The sequence below is a fragment of the Ascidiella aspersa genome, chromosome 3, assembly GCF_963924565.1.
Source record: "Ascidiella aspersa chromosome 3, kaAscAspe10.2, whole genome shotgun sequence".
NCBI classification, from domain to species: Eukaryota; Metazoa; Chordata; class Ascidiacea; order Phlebobranchia; family Ascidiidae; genus Ascidiella; species Ascidiella aspersa.
The window spans coordinates 13,510,019-13,532,360 of NC_139449.1; the positions used below are offsets into that span (position 1 = coordinate 13,510,019).

General features: G+C 35.8%; 1 protein-coding gene across 1 annotated transcript; it reads left to right on the top strand.

Annotated features, from left to right (window-relative positions):
• The first annotated feature begins 8,669 nt into the window (after positions 1-8,669).
• On the top strand, positions 8,670-21,979 carry LOC146160303 (beta-glucuronidase-like). Its single transcript, XM_083383697.1, has 6 exons — positions 8,670-8,947; positions 10,415-10,526; positions 12,879-13,061; positions 16,187-16,999; positions 17,334-17,531; positions 21,158-21,979. Exons 1-6 carry the CDS (start codon positions 8,670-8,672, stop codon positions 21,542-21,544), a joined length of 1,971 nt encoding a protein of 656 aa, XP_083239823.1. The 3' UTR covers positions 21,545-21,979.
• Positions 21,980-22,342: the final 363 nt, after the last annotated feature.

Here is a 22,342-nt window from a genome sequence, read left to right on the forward strand (position 1 = left end):
TATTTGCGAAACTGGCATCTATTGACAACTCAGAGTTAATTTTGGGGGGTGATTTTAATACGATTTTGCAGGGTAACTCAGATAAAAACCAGGGTCCCTCTCATTCTAACCGAAATTCTCGTGCCAGAGTTGTATCGCACATGCAATCCTACAAGTTAAGTGATGCGTTTCGATATTTGCACCCAATAGTCCGCCAATACTCAAGGTTTCAGGTGAACCCCTTAACCGCGACGCGTATTGATTTCTTTTTAATATCGGAGTCATTATTAAATTACCTAAATTCCGTAAATATCACACCAGGCATTAAATCAGATCATAAAATAGTAACCCTTTCGATGACAGTCTCGAGTTCTTCTTGTGGCAAAGGATACTGGAAGCTAAACACAAATCTCTTGCTCAACAACGAATACATAAAAAACACGAGGCGCACAATACGTGATTTTGTGGCCAACAATCCTAAACATGAGGTGAATCCACACATTCGGTGGGATGCTCTTAAAGCAGTAATCCGTGGGGAGTGCATTAAACACAGCGCCAAAGTAAAACGAGCAAACTACAGCCAACAGCAAGCGAGAATTAACGCTGACAAATCAACCCAACACGGTTCAAAGCGATAAGTTGGCCAAATTAAAACTGGAGTTAGATAACTTGATTAAAAGACGTACATAAGGTGCTATTATTCGAAGCAGAGCGCGCTGGGCAGAAATGGGTGAAAAAACACAAAGTACTTTCTAAACTTAGAAAAACGCCAAAAAAAAAAAAATAGTCCAAAAAAAATCAATCAACCGCCTAAAAGTGGGTGATCAAATCCAAACAGATCCAAAGAACATTCTAAAAGAACTGGCCAATTTTTTTGAAAGTCTATACAAACGATGCGATGCTAAATATACTAAGATACAAATTAACGTACACTTATCGACATTAAATCTGCCGAGGCTAGACGCAATGCAGAAAGAATCGACCGAGCGCCCAATCACGCTTGAGTAAATTCTAGCGGCAATTAATACTATGCCGGGGAATAAATCCCCGGGCCTTGATGGATTGCCGGTAGAATTTTATCAGACTATTGGGCATGAGATAAAAACCTTGTTTTACGACGCTTGGATGTATATTGAAGAAACCCGTAAATTTAGTCAAAGTCAAGCGCAAGGTGTAGTAACACTGATCCCCAAGGCACATAAAGATCCTTCGCTGATAACTAATCACCGCCCCATCTCTTTGCTTAATGTGGACTATAAAATTATGTCAAAAGTTATAAACAACAGGTTAAAATCCAATATCGAGTTCCTAATCAGTCGAGACCAAAATGGCTTTATGAAGGGTAGATATATTGGGGATAATTTTCGCCTGCTCTTTGATATTATCGATTCCTCCGATTTTTATAAAATTCCGGGTTCCATACTATCTTTGGACATTTACAAAGCGTTTGACACTGTTGGTTGGGATTTTATTTACGCAGCATTAGGAAATTTTGGCTTCGGGCATAACCTAATAAACTGGATAAAATGTTGTTATACGGAACCTACCTGTAAAATAACCAACAACAACTTTTTTTAAATCGAAAGAGGTGTCCGGCAAGGAGACCCATTATCTCCGACGCTTTTTTTGCTATTTATCGAATGTCTACCAACGGCGTTGCGAAAAGACGAATTTGTAGGAATACAACTGAATAACGACGAATTTAAAGTATCTCTACTTGCTGATGATACGTTAGTCTTTTTAAGAGGCGAACAGAAAGATTTCGAACGAATATTTGGTGTGCTAGATACATTTGGAGACATTTCCGGATGTAAAATCAATATGCAAAAATGGCTTGCATTCCATGTATGAGCCAATCGCTCTTCGACAGAAAAACCTTACGAGAACAAAGGCCTCGAGTGGCCAGAACACTCATTTAAGTACTTAGGTGTAAAAATTCCACTAAAAATCCCAAAGGAACTGTTTCCGCTTAACTTTGGTGAAGTTATAAATAAAATTAGTGCAGTCTTAAACATTTGGTCCGCTCGGGGGCTAACTCTTCTGGGACGAATTTGTATCCTAAAAAGCTTAGTGATTCCCACACTAATTTACAAAATTAGTGTTCTTCCGGTCAACTTGCCCGAAGCATGGATGCGTAAACTAAAAACGAAAGTGTTTCAGTTTATATGGGGGTCTAGATGGGAGATAGTTAAGCGAACAAAAATATGCGCAAATACTGAAAACGGAGGAGCAAATATGTTAGACGTTGACGCATATATTATGTGGCTGAATATTAAATGGGTGTCAAAACTCTTTGACGACGAGTATAATGCACCGTGGAAAACGCTTTAATAAGGCGTTTTAACAGACAAAGAACTCGAATGCTGGCTGCGAGGAGACTTATCTGTCGTTCTAAACTAATACCTTTACGCACTACTAGAAAGGCAATATCAGACTGTAGGAAGTATATGACAATAACACAATTGCAAACACTCAAAGCCCGTCCTTTATGGGTAAACAAAATCGTCCGACTCAAGACAGAAACGTTCTATTTAAAGCCACTTATCAATGCGGGAGTTTTTGACCACAATGATCTACTAAACGACTCGGGACACTATATGACCTATGACCAACTGGCAGTTAAGTACAAATTCCACCCAAACAATATAGAATTTAAAACCTTTATTAAAATGATCGCTGCTCTCCCACCTGAGTGGGACCACTCCACGGCAGGATCTCAACCCGATACTAAACTAGTGACCACTTTAAGGCAGATACTTCAGGTACATAACTCATCAAAAACTTTATACAATGAGATAAAAACATACACTACTGATCGTCCGCATAAAGAACAACGCAAGTGGGAACGGGATTTAAATCTGGTACCGAACACAACTCCTTGGGACAGGTTATATAAAAACACTAGTAAAGCCACAATTGAAACTAAACTGCGATCCTTTCAAATTAAACTTAATCTTCGTGCGATTGTGACCAATGATGCGCTATTCTCTTTTGATATAACTGAAACCAACCGGTGTGTTTTTTGCAATTTAAATGTTGAAATAATTTCTCATGTGTTTTTCTATTGCGAACATGTTGTAAAGTTTTGGGAAGAAGTCACTGCTTGGATTTCAGCAAAACTATTTATATCCCTACAAACCATTCCAGTAACTGTGCTATTTGGTAATGTAAATGAGGTTGATTTGCTAAACTGTTTACTGATTTATGCTCGCTTTGTGATTTATCGATGTAAATACGCCAAAACTTTTCCTTCTTTATTAATGTTCAAGAACATGGTAAAAACAGTGAAAAAATCAGAATACCATATTCAGTGTTGTAAACAAGTCATTTTGAACTTAAGTCCTTAAGTCCCAGTCAAGTCATTAACTTAAGTCCCAGTCAAGTCATTTGAAAAATAACTAAAGTCCAAGTCAAGTCTTTTGCGAAAATAACAAGTCAAGTCCCAGTCCAAGTCATCGGTTGCCCAAGTCAAGTCCCAATCCAGTCAAAGTCATGTCATTGACATGAATGCAAATTGTTAAACTATTGAAATTGGTAAAATCGTCCGATCATAAGCAACAATTTAACTAAAAACCCAACACAAACGCAATATGCAGCACTTAAAGTGTTTAAAGTGCAAAACTTAAAAGAAATTTTAATGGAAAACACTTAATATAATTTCAAGTTATTTAACATAGTAACTTAAGTCCAAGTCAAGTCATTTGTCCAAAAGACTTAAGTCAAGTCATTTTGGTCAAAAGACTTAAGTCAAGTCCAGTCATTTGAAAACAGTGACTTAAGTGCACTTAAGTCAAGTAAATGACTTAAGTCATTACAACACTGACCATATTGCGCTAGGAAATAGGAATCTTGCTGCTTTTCGAGTTAAATGGTCCAGTCTGTAAACGTATACCTGTCGCTTCTTATTAAGTGCTATCCATCATCTCTCGTGCGTCATTTTCTTCCGCCGTCTAACTTATTATCGCGTAATAAAATAATAAAAAAAAAATAAAAATCGCCTGGTAACTCCCTATAGTGACGTTTTTGTGAACAGCAAATGTATTCTGTGAAGTGATTAACCAATTACAAAAAACAATGAAGTTTCTAAAATTTATGGAGCACGTCTTTATTGGATTGATGCGATGTGTCCGATTAATGATTAACAACAATCATCCATTCATGGCTAAATACAATTCGACGCAAGACAAAAAACATCCTCAACAATATATAACAAGGAGCGTTATTTGAAATCGGTGGTCGTCAATGTTGAGAATAAGCCGCTTCACACAGATATGTTAAGCTGAAAGACAAGAATTAATCGACTGCTAGTTCAAAGTATTTGGAAATGAATGTCATATCCTTAAGATCCAGTATATCGAAGACATTCCGTACTTGCATCAGAATCCAGCAAAAAGACCAAAATAAGAACAACATCGGAATAAAGCGCTGTTCGAAAATCCTGATCAGGCTGATTGATTTTGGTAAGCCTCTCCGGAGGTGTCATGTGCAGCCTATTATATTATGTGTGCCGTTATCGTTTGGTCAGTACGACTCAATAATTAGGGCTTGATACGCATTGGGTATATGTATGTTCAATTGCTGATAGGGGATGTTAATTTCTTTCAAATATGGTTGTATGCACAAACAGGATGCAGCAGATAATGTGCGATTGTCGTTTCTCGATGAGATCCCACTCAGTCTGTATAGCCAACAGGGGTCGACGTTGTTTTGCACAATATGCACAAATAGGTCACGCTGGATGTAAGAACATTTTTTCGGAATTTGCATTAAAAAAATTGCCTTCAAAAAAGTGCTCAAAAATAATTTATTTCTGTTACATATATGTGGGCTAACTGAATCTGGAGTCGGAACCTATACTATTTTACTGTGGATCCCAATCAGCTCTGCTTAGCCTAATACACGGTAACGTAATAAATAAATGAGTAAACTATCGTACAGTGTTTACTCAAGTCCACTATGGTTGCTTGCATAGTTCCTTTTAAAATACGAATGGGTCATTTTCCAAAACTAAAAAAAGGTTGGCGGTACCTTAACAATCTCTCACAGAACACGGTTTAAGGATCATTGGTCTACGTCAGAGGTGTACTGTACAGTCTATTAATTATCTCTATTGACGGTCGCATTAGCATTATTATATGTCCGGAAAATTTAGTTTTGGCCCATACCTTATTTTTGCCTCTATTTATATGGGCCGAAAATTTATTTTAGGGACATAACTTGTTTTTGCCGTTATTCGTTTTTGGTTGCTATGTTACAGGCCGATTTTTGTCCGAAGCTTTATAGAAAAAGTATAATTGGTAGAATTTTTAAATTTTTAGACATTGCGTAGAGTGGTATGTAGCAAGTAGATGCATATAAATAGCAGGTTTATGAGTCTGCACCCCTTGGGGCCCTTGATTGGGGAACAAAAAACTAAATTGTGACGTCATAGTTTTATCTCCCGGTAGCTATCGACTCCTATCTAGCGGTAGAAAAACTTCAATACAGAATTGTTTTATATTCGCTTGGTTTGTTCAGCCCGCGAAGCGAGGAAGCGACTAGAGCCATTCTGCGCGTTAATTGTCACTGGGTCTTGAGCGAGCGACTTGACTTTTTAGGCTTTAAAGCATTTTCAGAAAAAAGATAAGCCTATATGTGCATGTAAATAGCCTACGATTCATCAAATATATTTTTCGAACATTCCCCAAATACCTCGTCGAATTTAAATTTATTGTCGCGGTAATACATAAAGGGACAAGGCAAGGCCATCTACTAAAGTTTCACTCATCGTAGAACGCATGGAAGCATAGTTAGAAGCTTCATTTAGAGTAGCTTACTAGCCTATATGGCGTTCGTGAACTGTGTCGCCAAATGGGACTATAATTCTAAAATCAATTTTACTAAGTCTTAGCCTTTACCAAAATATGACGTAAAAGAAAATAAACCCTTGGCAACTTCTCTTTTAGCCATAAGTTAAGGCGTGGAATTTTCGGCACATATCTGTTTTTATTTGCAGAAACAAGTTAGGAAAAACTATAGCATAACATGCCACTAGGCCAGACTTGGACAACTAGATTTATTTTAGCTTTTTAAAATTAGATTAGAATTAAAATTAGAGCATTTTAGTTTTTCTAAATTAGATTAGAATTAGAATTGAATTGTTTTGAGTTTTTTCGAATTAGACTAGAATTAGAATTACCGAATTCCTAAAAAAACAAATTTCAACTAGAATTTGAACTAGAATCACATACAACCAATTTAATTTAATCGCACAATATTCTTATAAGAATGTGAATGGTAAATATGTGTGTGCTAATTTTGAAGCCTTTTTATGGTTTTTGACTGTAAAAATTACTTACAACTCGTTCCAACCAAAGAGTTTTAATTGAAATTCTGTGTTTCAACTAAGTGACTAAAAATGCGGTTGGACAAAGTAGCAGTTTTGGAAAAATCCCAATTAGATTAGAACTAGAATTAGCCGCATTTTGTTCTAATTCAATGAATTAGAAAACTAGAATTATCTAGTTGTCCAAGTCTGTACTAAGCCTATATGCTAAACCACGAACCAAAGTTAAATTACTAATATTTAAATGTTTCCCTGGTAAGTAACGCTATTTATAAAGGCCCATTAACACGAATTAACACTATAAAATAAAATAAGCACTATAAAGCCCTGAAAATGTACCCCTCCCTTTAAAATATACAACGGTATCACCGTCTATTTTATTTTTTGTGGCCGCTAGGAAGGATGCCTGAAAATAACTGATTGCAGGCAATGCTAAATGGTTATGCGGTACTCTTCCGATGTGATATCTAATCTATGTAATCTCAAGAAGCGTTCTATTTTCGAACGAACTCTTGTAAAATTCCATTCATGTGTGGTTAATCCCGCAAGCTTAATAAAATTGCTTTATGTATAACAAAACGTTTCTTAGAAGTATACTTGATGCAATAGCAAACAAACTATTTACCCCACGAATAAATGGCTGCACCAAAATCACGTAACAAGTTCGCACAAAGTTTAAAAATTTATGTTTTAATGTAAACTTATCAGAAACCCCTAAATAGAAACCCTTGTTTGGCATTGTCATTTCGGACAAATATTTTTTTTTCATAATGTTTTAAGGATGTTTACCACAACAGTAGCTTAAAATAGCAATAACGCATGGAAAACAAAATTTAAATATGTTCCCTGCCGATTTGTTTGTTGAAAATAATTATATCGCAAAGATTAAAATTCATTTTTGCCTAAAACATATTTTGAGACTGGTATGCGGAAATTTTAACATATTTAAGGCGAAAACTAGTTAAAGTCGATCGGAAAAAATAGGTTTGAAAAAAAACTAAGGGCGCTGGTCTAGAATCCTACTACAACGCACATTATTTGAATATATAACAATACCCACCCAAACCAAAACGCTAACTCGCACCCTAACCCAAATATTGTGCGTTGATTTATTAGTTGTGGTAGGATTCTAGACCAGCGCCAAAAGTAGGTTTGATTTAACATTTTACGCGCCGACAGTGACGGCTCGTAAAATTTATTTAGATGAAAATCGGCAAAGGTGGCGAAACTTCGTCTACCATTGTATTGTTAAGTGATTTTTAAATACGTAATTTAGATGTTTAAAATAATGTCGGCGCGTAAAGTGTTTCGAATCGATCTTAATTTTGTTGCTCTTGCGATTGGGTTTAACTGGGTTTTCTCCCACTTTCGCTTTACCTTTTTAAACGTTATTGCTACTGTTATGGTAAACGATTTAAAAATATTATAAAAGTACAAAAAAACGTATTTCGCAGATGTAACAACTACACTAAAGGCCCGTTTACACTACAGCTGCACTGAGCGGAGCTGAGCTGCACTGGGCGTGAAATTGTTTTCACTACAGCTGCAGTGAGCTGCGCTGGGCGTAAAAATCGCGACAAAACGTAATGTTTTTCTATAGCTGCACTGGGCTTGAGTTTAGCAAAGCGTAACTTTAAGCTAGCTGCAGCTGCTGCACGGGGCTTGAGTTTAGCAAAGCGTGAAACGCTCGCCACAACAGAATTTAAATGCAAATTACGCCCAGCGCAGCTCAGTGCAGCTGAAGTGTAAACGGGCCTTTACGCTGTTATCGCGCACTACAATTTTGCATCCTTTCTCCTATTTACCATATTTTATTGAAATGACTGATCATTTTATATAATAAATCAAACGTTTTCTGACATTTTGGTAACAAAATATAGACTATATCTTAAAAACAGACAATTGACAAATGCAGCGGTAAGTCAAATGACTGCCGATCAAGCTGTTCACAGAATCACTAGTTGGCGCTCTTTTACTATTGTACGTGAAAAGTTATGCAAAATAAAAAAAAATAATAATACCGCATACCACAGCGCATATTGTTTGGGTTAGGGTGCGGGTTAGCGTTTGGGTGAGGGTGGGTCAAGTAATATTATGTTTGTTAATAATAATAACTTAACCCACCCTCAACCAAAAGCTAACCCGCACCCTAACCCAAACAATATGCGTTGTGGTAAGCGGCATTTGAAGAAAGTTTTTTTATTAATAATTTTTACGTACTATAGTGAAAGAGCGCCCACTAGTTTGACCTGGTCATTGTCCAAACTGCAATAAATTGTTTGTGTAAGATTCTACATTTGCCTTTATTAAAAAAAATAATATGTACTATGTTGTTTTTAATTCCTTCATTCAAAGTAAATAGGATATGTTGGGTTTAATATTTTTTGTGAATGTGCTTGTGTTGTCAAAGGAGGTTTCTGGTGTTTTGTATCCTAGAGAATCAGAATCCAGAGAAATTAAAGACCTAAGTGGGAAATGGAAGTTTTTGACTGACTCGTCAGTAACCCGCAATAAAAGCTTTGAGGAAATGTGGTGGAAAATGAGACTTGAAGATGTCGGTAATGTCATAGACATGCCGGTTCCATCAAGCTTTAATGACATTACACAACAAGCAGAAATACGAGACTTTATTGGTTGGGCATGGTAAGTCAAAAATTCTTTACTATAAAGGTTTTCAACTAGGTCGCTTCTTAAGTTAGTCCACCTTATTACTCTAAGACAGTGGTTCCCAAACTTTTTATTCTGTTGCCCAATTTTTTTTATTAAACAGTTAGTGGGTCAGCACAGGCCACAAACCTCTTTTTTGTACGTCCTTTAGCTTGGAAACCACTGCTCTAAGAAATCAATTTCTAAAAATACTAAATATATACTTGGGTTGTTTAAACTCAAAATTCCTTTTATTGTATAACAGCTAAAGTAGTAGAATTGTTTCAAATTTTGTATAACATATTCAAAATATCGAATAGAAGTTTACATAGCTTTATTTATTTACTAACAATTGTGTTGGAGACCAACCATACTATTATATACTCAATTAATAAAACAGAAATTACTTGCAAAACTAGTTTGCGCATCTGCCAATCTATATATCATGGCACTTTTGCGAATCTACTACAACTCAACTTTTTCTGAAATTTAGGTGGGCAAACTACTTATTTCAGTGTGCACACAAAGTGCTCCAAAAATCTGAGGTATACACCTGCTTTTGTCCTCCATAGCAGAGGTCACAACTCCGATCTGCAGGCCAGATTCAGCCCACATAGTTAATTTTATTGACCCAAAGCTTATTTCCTTAATGAAGATACAATAGAGTAGAAAAGTTGTTGGATGCAAATCGAAACTAAATTTTGATAAAATTTTCAACTGAACGATAATTATTAAATCTCACTTTAATTTTGTTGCAGATTATTTATATTTCCTTTCTTTGTAGATAATTAATAAAGTCTAACACCAAATTTTGTAACCAGCCTGCTTGTCTATCACACTTATTCTCTGTAGGATGCTTGCAGTTATCAGGCCCGTTAGAAAAAAGGCCACACTGCTTTGTAGTAAGTGCATGTAAATAGCCACCCATCAAAATAATGAATGTTAAAGAAAAGTAGGGAAGCAAGTGTTTCAAATTTGTAACAATGTATATACCATTTACAAAAACACTTCTTACATTGTAATACATTTCTATTAGCCGGAATTGTGTAATATAAACACAGATTTGTATTTAAATCCTAATTTATATATATTCCGTAATAAATAGCTTTTTAAATGGAAAATTTGCTGTTTTGATCACCAAACTTTATTACTATGTTTTATAGCATGTCAATAATTCAAAAGTGAACTTAAATTTACAGACACTGTATTTTATTTGTTAATGATGTGCTGGCAGGCAGAATCAGCCTCGTCTCTCAAGTTAAATGCTGTGTTCGCTTAACGAATGTTTACATCAGGCCATGTTTAAGCAATAAACAAGGCAATTCCCAAGAAAAATAGTGATCCCAGAGTTGCGCCGAAGACACAACTTTTGTGACATCCAGAAATACATAAGGGGGATGCTGTAGTTAGTGTTTTAATCTGTACTAACATATTACGCTGAATTATGGTATACTTATGTTACAGGTATGAAACAACATTTTATATAAGTAAATCATGGAATGATGATAACACCCTAATCTGGCTTCATATTGGTAGTGCCCATTATAGAGCAATTGTGTGGCTTAATTCTAACAAGGTATAAAACTGTTCATAGTGTTTTTTTGCTATTTTAACTAAGCTAATCAGTTTACTTTAATAGAAGGATAAAAAAATAAATAAAACAATGCTTATTTTTATATCAAATTTTGCTTTGGGCAAAATGATTTCATTTTTGCTATAGCTTTTTACATACTTTTACGTATAGATATGTGATATAATCTCTGCAAAATATCTTCCAACAACCAAGTTTTCAATTTATAATAATATATTCACATGTGGCAAAAATCTTTATATATATAAAAGAGAAGATATGTGTGTGTGTGTGTGTGTGTGTGTGGCAACAAGTTCACCCAGTCGGTCGCTGGCAGAGCAACGTTGATCGTCGACTAACAAAAGGAACGGCGACTCCCCGTCGTGTGCTCGATTCTCCACGGGCTCGCGCGCGACATATCATAAACCTCTTAACTTAACCTCGCAAAACCTTTTTTTCAAGAGTAATTACCTGCGATGACATAAAACATAAAATTAGGTATTTTGCCCTAATAAAAATTACATTTTAATGTTTTCAACTTTAAAGATGTTTGACGTGCTTAGCCTTTGGGTATTTATTCCTTCCAGCGGTTTTGTTAGTCAACGGGTTACGGGCGTGTCTGACGTTAGACGCAGCTTGGCGTTTAGTGCAAAGGTTTAGCAATTTTCACTTTTATTAAACATACTTTGAATAAACACCAGGAAACCTACACGGCTATCGTACAACAAACCTTCCCAACAATATTGTGACAGTGATTGATTCCAAAGCCTAAGTTTAGACAGAGTTCGCAAATTATCGCGAACATTAAGTAATTTATATTTTTAACGGGTTAGGGGTTTGTCTGACGTTGGCACAGCTTAATTTGGCGTTTAGTGCAAAGGTTTAGCAAATTTCACTTTATTTAAACATACTTTGAAGTTACTTGATGTATGACAAGCTTACCCAAGTGATGTGTGATATAGTAGATTATTTAGTCGTATCATTTCAAAAACATCACTCAGCATTGCACTTTGTTTGCCTGATAAATCCAAAGGGCGCGCGTGCGACTTCTCGCAAAACCTCTTGACGCATCTAAAGGTAAATCGTTTCCAAACACTTATAGGGCAATAAACTGCGTGACCGTAAAAATCAAGGTGCATTGCCTTGGTAAAAATTAAATTTCATGTGGCAAAATTTCTGCTTTTATATTTAAGTTTGTTTAACCTCGTAAATGGAGCCGAAGGTCGCAAAATAATGCGTTTATTGCAGCGTTTTCCTTAATATTTTTTCATGAGGCATTAGGACACTTACACGGACAACCTACAGCAACCCTAACCGAGTGTAAACTATGCAACATTTTTTCAAATGTGATTTTCTTTCGTTGGATGTAGTATGATACCTACCGGGATTACGTATTTGGTTGAATTCGCGCAATTTGAACAATTGCTGCTACGACTTTTTTACGTTTGTTAGTGATTTTCGATCGACATATGTCATAGGCTATGTCACGGGTTTTCGTCACGTAAAATATGCGAGGAAGGTTATACAATGCTAACAACACGTGATTAGTGATTAAATGGTCACAGTGCGTTCGCGCCTTTCCTTTAGTGACCTATTTCAGACACAAAACTAGTTTTTAAGTTATACGTTATTTTTTTAATTTTTACACTGTTTTAACCAAATGCAAAAATTATTGAGAATTTACGGAGACCAAGAATTAGATCTTTAGAGCCACGCAGACAAGTGACATAATTTAACACGCCATTCCATTCATGCCGCTTTCACACAGGTATTGGGGTGTCATTAGGTTAACCGATTTTAGACACACGATATGACATGATTTGAAACACATCACATGATTTCCAATTTCAATTTCGTGACACGCAGTGCAAACGTTTAGGCATAAGATAACAATGTTATGCCTTTTAAAAAAATATGTTTGCATTATTTATGCCTCTTATGAAGATCTTACGCTATCCGTAACATTACTTTTTGGGTATATGCTGATTACCACATTATCTTTCATAATTATGGGCTATAACATGAGGCTAGCAGTTTATCATGTTACAACGTAGTGTGGAATAGTGATAAAGAGCCCACAGTATGGTGGCTTGTTTCATTTTGTTTAACCAGACAAAATCCAGGTAGACTTCGTACATTATCGTGGTTATTGTAGATTTAATTAATTTGTAACCAGTTAGAATAATTGGTAAACATTCTATTTAACCTGGGCAATGCCGGATATTTCGTCTAGTATATATATATTTTTAATTTATAAAATCGTATTAATTTACTTTGAACATCCCCAATCACCAACAAGTGTGGCTTACTGCAGAACTAAAGCTTTTTAGACAGCTATTTTTGTGACAATTTATTTAGGTTATGGAACATATCGGTGGACATCTTCCTTTTGAATGTGAAGTTGGCAATAACTTGTTGTATGGTCAACTAAATCGCTTAACAATCGCAGTAAACAATACTTTAACTCCTACAACGCTGCCACCAGGATTCATTCAACATTATTCCACTCAAGATGGATATCCCGATAATTACTTTACACAGGTATTTGCAGCTACTTAAAACCAATATATTAAAAAATAGTGCATATTATTAACTAGAATTAGTCATATTGGTAATCTGCGATACTACTTTGTAATGATACGTTTATAATATCCAGATGCGTTAATAGATTTCGTTGTTACGCAAGTAGTCTATACTGCATGTATGAAATCATCTAAAAATTTAAATGGCCTTTTGGTCCCCTAAAACCCCCTAAAAAACAATGCATCACAGGATGCAACAGGCAGCAGTGCTATGTTTTTTCTTGACTTGCTTTTTATATAATCAGGGCTGCGGAGTCGGTTAAAAAGAACCCGAGTCCGACTCCGGCCAAAAAAATACACCCGAGTTCGACTCCCGAGTCCGACTCCAGCCAAATGTAAGATTTTGTTGAGTCCAGAGTCCAGCTCTGACTCTACATTTTTTGCAATCGACTCATATTGGTGTCATTATTGATCCGCCCGTATTACATGGTTTAAAAATATTTCAGTCTATGTTGAAAATGAATAAAGAGTTATTCGAAACGTCCAAAATGATACCTACTTCTGTATGGGCTTTGATATTCTTATTACGTCTTAAAAATATTTCACATTTGGTATTACACTTTTACAACTTACATTTTGCTGCCTTAACAATTTAAAATTTTGATGCTGTGCATGCGTACGTCGGACTCGGGACTCGGTCAGTTTTACGCGGTCTTACTCTGATGTATTTCATATCTAGGTTTTGCGACATTTTTGTTAAAACTGTATCTGATTGTGCATGATAAATATTCCACCCTATTCTCTTCATCTTTTTACATTGGATTTGCTTGTCACTTCCAGGCTTTGGTAGTGCGCAAGCAGACGGCAGACTCCAGTTAAAGTAACTAACTTTGTAGAGTAACTAGCCCTGCTACATCTCTACAGCCCTGCATAAAATTTAAATTGTCATTCAAGACAATTTAATGTAAAACAGTGTTTCTACTAAGCGCATTTTTTCCACATTTTCCAAAAAGATTGAGCATGTGCGCAGTTTTTTTTTAACGGAAGTGCGCCAAAAAAAATCAAAAGTTGCTTGTTTATTAAAATTTGATGGATTACCTCGAATAATAAATGGCAAAGTTTGCACGCCGGTTTGCCAATCCCACACTGCTCCCTCTTAAGCGAGAAGCCGGGTGATAGGTTTAAATGGAAAGAAACTCATGTCATCCCAGACAGAAAAAATTAGTCTCTTTCTATGAGAGAAAATCGCGCATCTTAAACGAGCGTCGTCGCAAACCGGGTCCGTTGACGAATCCTAATCACTTTTTGGTTACATGTGAATTGTTACATTCATGTTTTATAGTCATAGTCTAGCAACGAGGCAAACAAATTTATATGAGGCTAGCGTGTTTCAATGCAATATGCAATAGTGATAAAGAGAACACATCATAGTGAATTATTTTATTTTGTATAACCAAATCTTGATAGATTTGGCAAACTATGGCGCCTATTTAATTTTTTTGATTAACATCGCCGAAAGAACGCTAATAGTCCTTTACCAGGTAGAACTAAGCTGGAAAATACTAGGTTTATTGCAGGCGTTTTAACAGAAAGCAATTTTAATTTTCAAACGGAATTATTTCTACGTATAGAAACAGTTTGGTAGCACACAACAAGGCTTTTTAGTTAGGCAACATACTTTCACATTGTACAAAAACTGTGCACAAAGAGTAATTTAACCTTACAAGACGACGAATTCAATTTGCGTATTTTACACACGTAGATAAGAGCGATATAATTTATACCACGCCAGTCGATTTAATGTATCTTCCAAACAGCCTTATCCCTGTAAGAAGAGGATATTGTGTTTGTGGGGAAGCATTACGTTAACCTGTTTTAGACACAATCAGTGGCAAACATTCAAGGAACGGCCAGCTTCTTTGCTGTTTTCGGCTACACGTAACCAAAAAAACACATCACGTGTTATTAAATTTATTGTTACCGAACGTGTAGCGCCATATAGTGCTACATTCCAAGAAAATACTTTAAATTTCAGGTTAATTTCGCAAACTATCGCACATTAATTTGCATAGCCGGTTCAATTACATTAGTCCTTTATCAGTAAAATTAAACTGGTATATACTCTAATTAACCTGGGCAACGCTGGGCCTAATCTAAGTAAATATTATACCTCAAGTAACCCATTTTTACTTCACCAATGTTTCGAAAAAGTAAAAGTACCCAAAGGAATGTTATTCGAGCTATATACACTAGTTTTATCCGAGCAACGTACAATCAAAAAAGTGACCAAATGAGTTTTAGCCACGAAAAACGGATCCATGATATTTTTGCAACATTGCCATATTGAATAGCGCCATTTTAAATTTGATAAACGCAGCATGTAATGTTTTTTCTCTTCGCGCGGACTTGTTATGTGTCTTTTTATAGCCTTAAAGCTATGGAGTAAAATACAAACCACATTATAATAAACGACAAAAAATATTCTTAATACATGCGATACGTCGGGCACAAGTAATGTGTATTGTTTGTGTTCTTAAACGTCCTTCATTAAGTTTTAGCTAATTTAAACCATACAAAACGCAACATTTTGAATTCATTAGGTATTTACACCAAATTACTGCTATAATACCTTGTTAATATCTAAAGGGGCACAAGGAACAAAACAATTATAAAACGGCGCTCACTAAAAAAGGATTAAGAACCACCACCTTCTAAGGAAAACCTGTTTTAAAGCTGCATTTTGTTCTGACGAGAACTTATTATCGGAAATAATCGGCGTGAAAGTGAAAAATCATTAAATTATTTTGTCTTCGCAAACTAAAATTCATAAAATTTTGCTATATATGAAACACCTCGTGGCGTAATATCTTTGAACTTTTTCAAACAAAATTATTGCAATTCTCTGCGATAAGCTTTTATTTGCAATAAAGGTTTTTTTACGACTGATTTTCGGCTCTTGCGCAAAATTTTGGGGACCTGCGCACGTAGTACAAAAAGTAGAGGGAACACTGGTGTAAACGTCAAATCACATAAATACTACGACATACAATGGGAGGATGGTATTTATATGTGAATTTATACAGACAGTTTACTTCCAAGGATTTGCAATTATATGTTTTTAATTTTCACTTGTTTACTTTGCAGAATTATCAATTTGATTTCTTTAATTATGCTGGAATTCATCGCGCTGTTAAATTATACACAACTCCTAGTGTTTCTATGAGAAACATTTCAACATCAATTACTGTAGATTTTGAACTTAATACTGCATATGTGAAATATCATCTCAGTTTAACAGAAGTGTCAAATAAGAAGAATACGAAATACAACGTAACAGTTGTGCTTATGGACGCCAAAGAAAAACTTGTTGTGGCAAAGTGTGCTGGTGTGAATGGAACTTTAACTGTGTTGAAACCACGTCTCTGGTGGCCTGTCGGTATGAATTCTGATGTCGCTTATTTGTATAAGATGATAGTGTATACATCAATTCTCAATAGTTCCCAGCTGTTTACACCAGACATATACAGACTCCCTATTGGTATCCGGACTGTCGAAGTGAAAGGAACAAATTTTTACATAAATAACAAGCCGTTTTACTTTTTTGGTGTTGGAAAACATGAAGACTGGTCCGTTCGTGGAAAAGGCTTTGATTGGGCCTCAATTGTGAAAGACTTCAACCTTTTAAACTGGCTGGGGGCTAATTCTTTTCGCACTAGCCATTACCCTTATGCAGAAGAGATAATGCAAATGTGTGATGAACAAGGAATTGTGGTTATAGATGAGTGCCCAGCAGTTGGAATGCACTCCGCAGACAACTTCGTAAATGCAACGCTACAGCACCACAAAACTGTCATGCGTGAACTTGTGAATAGAGATTGCAATCACCCCTCTGTGGTCATGTGGTCAGTAGCTAATGAACCTGTGTCGCAGCTTGAAGTGACCGCAAATTACTTTAAAGTAAGTAAACAACCGTAGATTTAAACCAAAGAACGGTCGTCAGCCTTTTCATCAAATATAAAATTGAAAATTTCATTTTCAATGGATCAAAAAAAAGACACTTTAAAAATAGGTATGGCTCGATCGCCAATATTTTTATTCGGGACCGCAGTTTTTGCTCAAAAAATAAATTGATCACTCCTGAATATTAGCGATTGAGTCACTCCTGGTCCTACAGGTATTAAAAATTTAAATTAAAACTACTTATCTTTTTTGATTGCTTAGATTCGTAAAGTGTATTCAGTAATGTGGGCGACTGATACAACAAATTTTTGTATTGCAATTTAATTTTCAGGAAGTCATTGAATGGACACACACGTTGGACAGCACACGACCGGTAACATTTGTGTGTAATGCAAAATATGATAGTGACAAAGCTACTCCGTTTGTTGATGTCGTCAGTGTTAACCAGTACGAGGGATGGTATAATGATGCAGGACATACTGAAGTTATACCGGGTCGTTTGCAGAATTACTTGGAACGTTGGCATCAGGTACGATATGGAAAAATAAAATATATCTTTATGTAGCATAACTCCGTGTTAAGACCAATGAATTAACATAAAATAAGAAGGTATTTGACAGTACTTCCCAAACTCAGTGTGACCCAAATTTGAGTTGTGTGAACATCTCGCGACTGAAAACACAGACAACTAGTATGTAATAAGTAGGGCGATTATTTTTTTACTTAAAAAAATGGAAAATTTTGACCTGAAAAATTAAAATTTTGACAAATTTTTACCCAAAAATAATTTATTTTGACAAGATTTTGACCTGTTAGAAATACATTGATTTAAATAACCTAGGCGTCGTTAATCACGCGTTTTTTTATACCGTATATTGCTCTAATAAAGATATAATACATTTAAAATGACTTCGAACATAAATCAAAACTATTTTTTTTGATAAAATTGAACGACGAATTTTAAAAAGCTGACTATAGATTTTGTAATTTTGTAAACGATTTATGTGAATTTTTATTCGATTTTGACAAAATTTTGACTTTTTTTGACTAGTCACAAAATAATCGCCCTAGTAATAAGCTAGTTTTTAATTTAGTCAATTCTGAGGAAAAAGTTAAAAATGGTTTAATGGCGTATTACTCCAACGACTCCTTTCAGAGATCACGTTGCAAAGATAACTTGTGCGGAAAATTTCTGTATGTGAAATGCTGATCACGCGAAATGCGAAAACATGCGCATCTTGGTTAAAACTGCCATAACGAGTTTATGGATTTTAGACTATAATATAAATGTACTGACAAAAACCTAGTATAAACGTATAGATGTATGCGCGAAGCGCCAAAATTCCGGTATTTACACAGTAAATGCTGTCAAAAGTATTATTTTTTAGAGGGGGCATATCCTGGTACCCCACCCCCTCTCGACCAGTATCGGTCCCTCTGTACTGTTCAGCTTCAATACGGTTTTGTAGTGATCTTAACTTGACTTGTGAACTTATAGGTGATTCATTGATAGAAGTAAATACCGCGAAAATTTATTATGATGTAATAATTTAGTTCAACAAGTTTAACCCAAATAAATGCGTATGATACAATAATTCGGTCTACGTTTGAATGAAACGAAACTATATGGATTTTTTTTTATTTGTCCCTGTGCGACCCATGTTTGGGTCGTGACCCGTACTTTGGGAACCGCTGTAGTAAGACCAACCACATCACTAACGTATATTAAATTGAGATTTTGACCACACCGTTTATACATTAATGTAGACTAAAAACGGGCGACTTGCAGGCTAAGTCTCACAAAGAGGCTCATCACCGCGTTGAAGCGCGTACCTTGTCCTAACAACTAACGTACAATAATTCCAAATCCTGGTGTAATGACGCCAAATTCACACAGTAAACACAAGTTGCAGCGAAGCACGTAACACGGCAACCAAGTACTTTCACGTTTTCCTTAAACAAATATTAAGGAAATTCGAAAAGCCTGAAAAATACTGTACGACTGACATCGCGTGTCGTGTGGCCCAGGAAACACTTTTCTCGCGTTGCTGCGCGTTAAGATTTAAAATTGTTCCATTTTCATATCCTTGTGGTATGCTTTCTGTCTGTGACGTACACGACACCGTTTTCTTTGACGTCTTAATACCACCTGCTACAGTGCATATTTAACATGTTTAAATAAATATTAAGATATATCATCACTATAGGGATGTCAAAGTAGAATCCCAAGGTATTTTAGAATAATAGGTTTCGAATCTAGAATAACGAATCCAGAAGATCGAATCCTAGTATATAATTAATTAATTAATATTTACCTTCTATTTTTTGTTGAATAAACGTAGTATATATACCCTTGACAAAACAGAACACATGGGTATATATCAAAAGTATGGTGATTAACATTGAACAACTGCCATTTAAAGCGGTGGGGAAATATTTGTGCACAACAACACAAAGAAACACAAGACATGATACAAATACTAGGTTCTTGCCCCGACTTGAATTTTGGCCCATACAGTAAGTAAAATGCAACACAATAAACTCTCACAAAATTCAGTTCGTTTTATAAGATATTGTTGTGTTTACATTACTACAAATTACTACAAACGTGGCCATTACTACAAAAAAAATATATGCTGCAAAGAATACAAAGTTACTACTGCCAGAATGCGTTACTAGCCTATTAAAGAACAAATACTCTGTGCGTAACCTCGCTGAAAATTAGTCTAAAGTTGACCTTGAGTAACCCCGTAGCGCATTTTTGTCCGAGACCAGAACGTTTTTCGATTAGAGGTTACTTTTGCAATTTAAGAAAATTGCGAAATCTCTGCACCTATATGGCATTACACGTTAGCCACTCGCACAATAAAATTTGATTGACACTTGATTAGGCGAAGGTAATCGGCAAGAATTGGTCGCCCGAAAAAACGCTGTCATCTCACTAAATGGCTACCTTTGAGGCAAATGCAGTAGTTTCGTTCGCCACCGCCACATGCCATAATTCAAACTTGCCACTCGCGAATGCAAAATTAGGCACAACCTTCTGCGGTAACTAGGGATGCTCAAAGTAGAATATCGAATCCAATTCTGCCGTTTATTTCGGGTAATTGGAACCGATATAATTTAATGTTTTACCGCTGATTGTTGCGCCTAATTGTACAAACGCGTGTGGTAAGTTGGCATGTTCGCCGGCGACCAATTTATAGTGCTTGCTTTAAATGTAACCTCGTAGTGCAGTGTCAGCGTTTTTTCGGGCGACCAATTACCGCGTCTCGCGATAACGTTCGTCTAATAATTAAGTGTCAATCAAGCATTATTGGGCGAGCGACTAACGTGTAATGTTTGGTGTGGAGTTAGCAATTTCCCTAAATGTGTTAAGTTGCAAAAGTAGCTTAGCGTTGCAAAGCGTGCTGGCCGTCCACAAAATGCGCTATGGGGTTACTTAAGGTAAACTTTAGGCCAATATTCAGGGAAGTTATGCAGTTATTTACAACGTAATTGCCAAGAATTCGTTATGTCAATAATAACTTTGTATTCTTTGCAGTACATCATTTGACTGCATAACAGATCATGTTAGTCAAAAAAGAAGCAATAATACTTAACAATGCTTTCAAAATCAGGACCGAATTGCTTAAGACTTCTGTGTGCAGTGTTGCATTTTCTCACTATTGGCAAAAATATAAGTTTTGGACACAACCTGGACAGTTGACATATTCCAGTTTACAGAACGGCTTCAGATGACAGTTGTTAAGAATGTTAAACATATGAGAGAGTTTTTTTTATCATAATGTACACATGTTAGCAAATTGTTTGGGCGATTTATTGCTGTGATTGTGGGCCCTGTAGGGTAGATTTAGATTAACCCCTTCCCCAAACAAAATCGACGTTAAATAATTTAATAAAAATATACTAGGATTCGCTATTCTGGATTCGTTATTCTAGATTCGAAACCTATTATTCTAGAATACCTTGGGATTCTACTTTGAACATCCCTAGCGGTAACACTAATAAATTATATCGGTTCAAATTACCCGTTATAAACGGCAGAAATGGAGGCTAATCCAGTTTAGATTTAAATCTAAGTATCCGATATTCTACTTTGAAAATCCCTAATCATCGCTAATTGCAACTGGTAAACGAAATTTGTGTTTTTAGACACGTGATAAGCCGATTATTCACATGGAATGGGGTGCCGGTGCAATCGCAGGATTTCACTCAAATCCGCCTCTAATGTACACCGAAGAATTCCTGTCAGAAGTGATGAGGCAGCATTTTAATGTTTTCGACTCGCTTCGAAATATCAGCATGCCGTTTTTAGTAGGTGAAATGGTTTGGAATTTCGCCGATTTTCAAACTGCTCAGGCAACTACAAGGGCCAATGGCAACAAAAAAGGCCTCTTTACCCGAGACCGGCATCCTAAATCGCCCGCAAACGTTATTCGGCAGCGATATCTTGCACTTCGGACCAAAACTTCTCAAAATATTGACAAACATTTTCTCGTTGACAACATAAATAAATTGACATATCCAGAAGACCTGTAACAAGTGTGACCGTAATTTTGTCTGTCTAATCGCGTGTTGTCATCAATGTGATCTTATCGTTTAAAATTTATTCTCTCTCTCAAATGAAAGAGAACATCAAAAAAATTCAATAAGCTAATGTTTTAATATAATATGCTTAATTATAGAACGTTTACCTATATCAGTTGTAAGTTTGTTATAATTGCGTCCTATCCTAAATGAAAAGTGCTGTTACGTATGGTTAATTTCCACTAACAACTTTGCCACGGTTGTGTGAAATCTACTGGCAAAATGGTTTTATAATAAACCAGTATACATTAAGAGATTCGTAGCATGCATGGACTCCTAATTTCAAGTTGTGTGCAAATTTCAATACCTTCTTATCTTTAATTTTTTTAATTTACTATGCAAAATGATTGTGCAATATGTGTTAAACGCTCTTGTTAGTCTTTGTTTCTGATAATAGTGCCATTGCATTTCGTCGAACATAATATTGTTAAAAATAATAGTGCCATTGTATTTCGTTTGAAACCATTTCAAACAAGATATACGCAATGTATAACTTTTATGCTTCACGCGACCTTTCTAAGTGGTGTGTCTGTGCAGCCTTAAAGCTGTCAAGGCATTAACCCTCACATCATGTTTAGAAAGATTATCTAGATTCTAGATAAACGCAAATTTATCGAGCACAATCAATGTCCCTTTATTAATTCGTCATGTCTTCTGATTTAGAGTTTACCCAACTTTAACAAATAAAAGCAAGAATGAGCTTTATTTTTTTTTATGTGGTCTTTCTGATGCGAATGATTCGAATTAAGT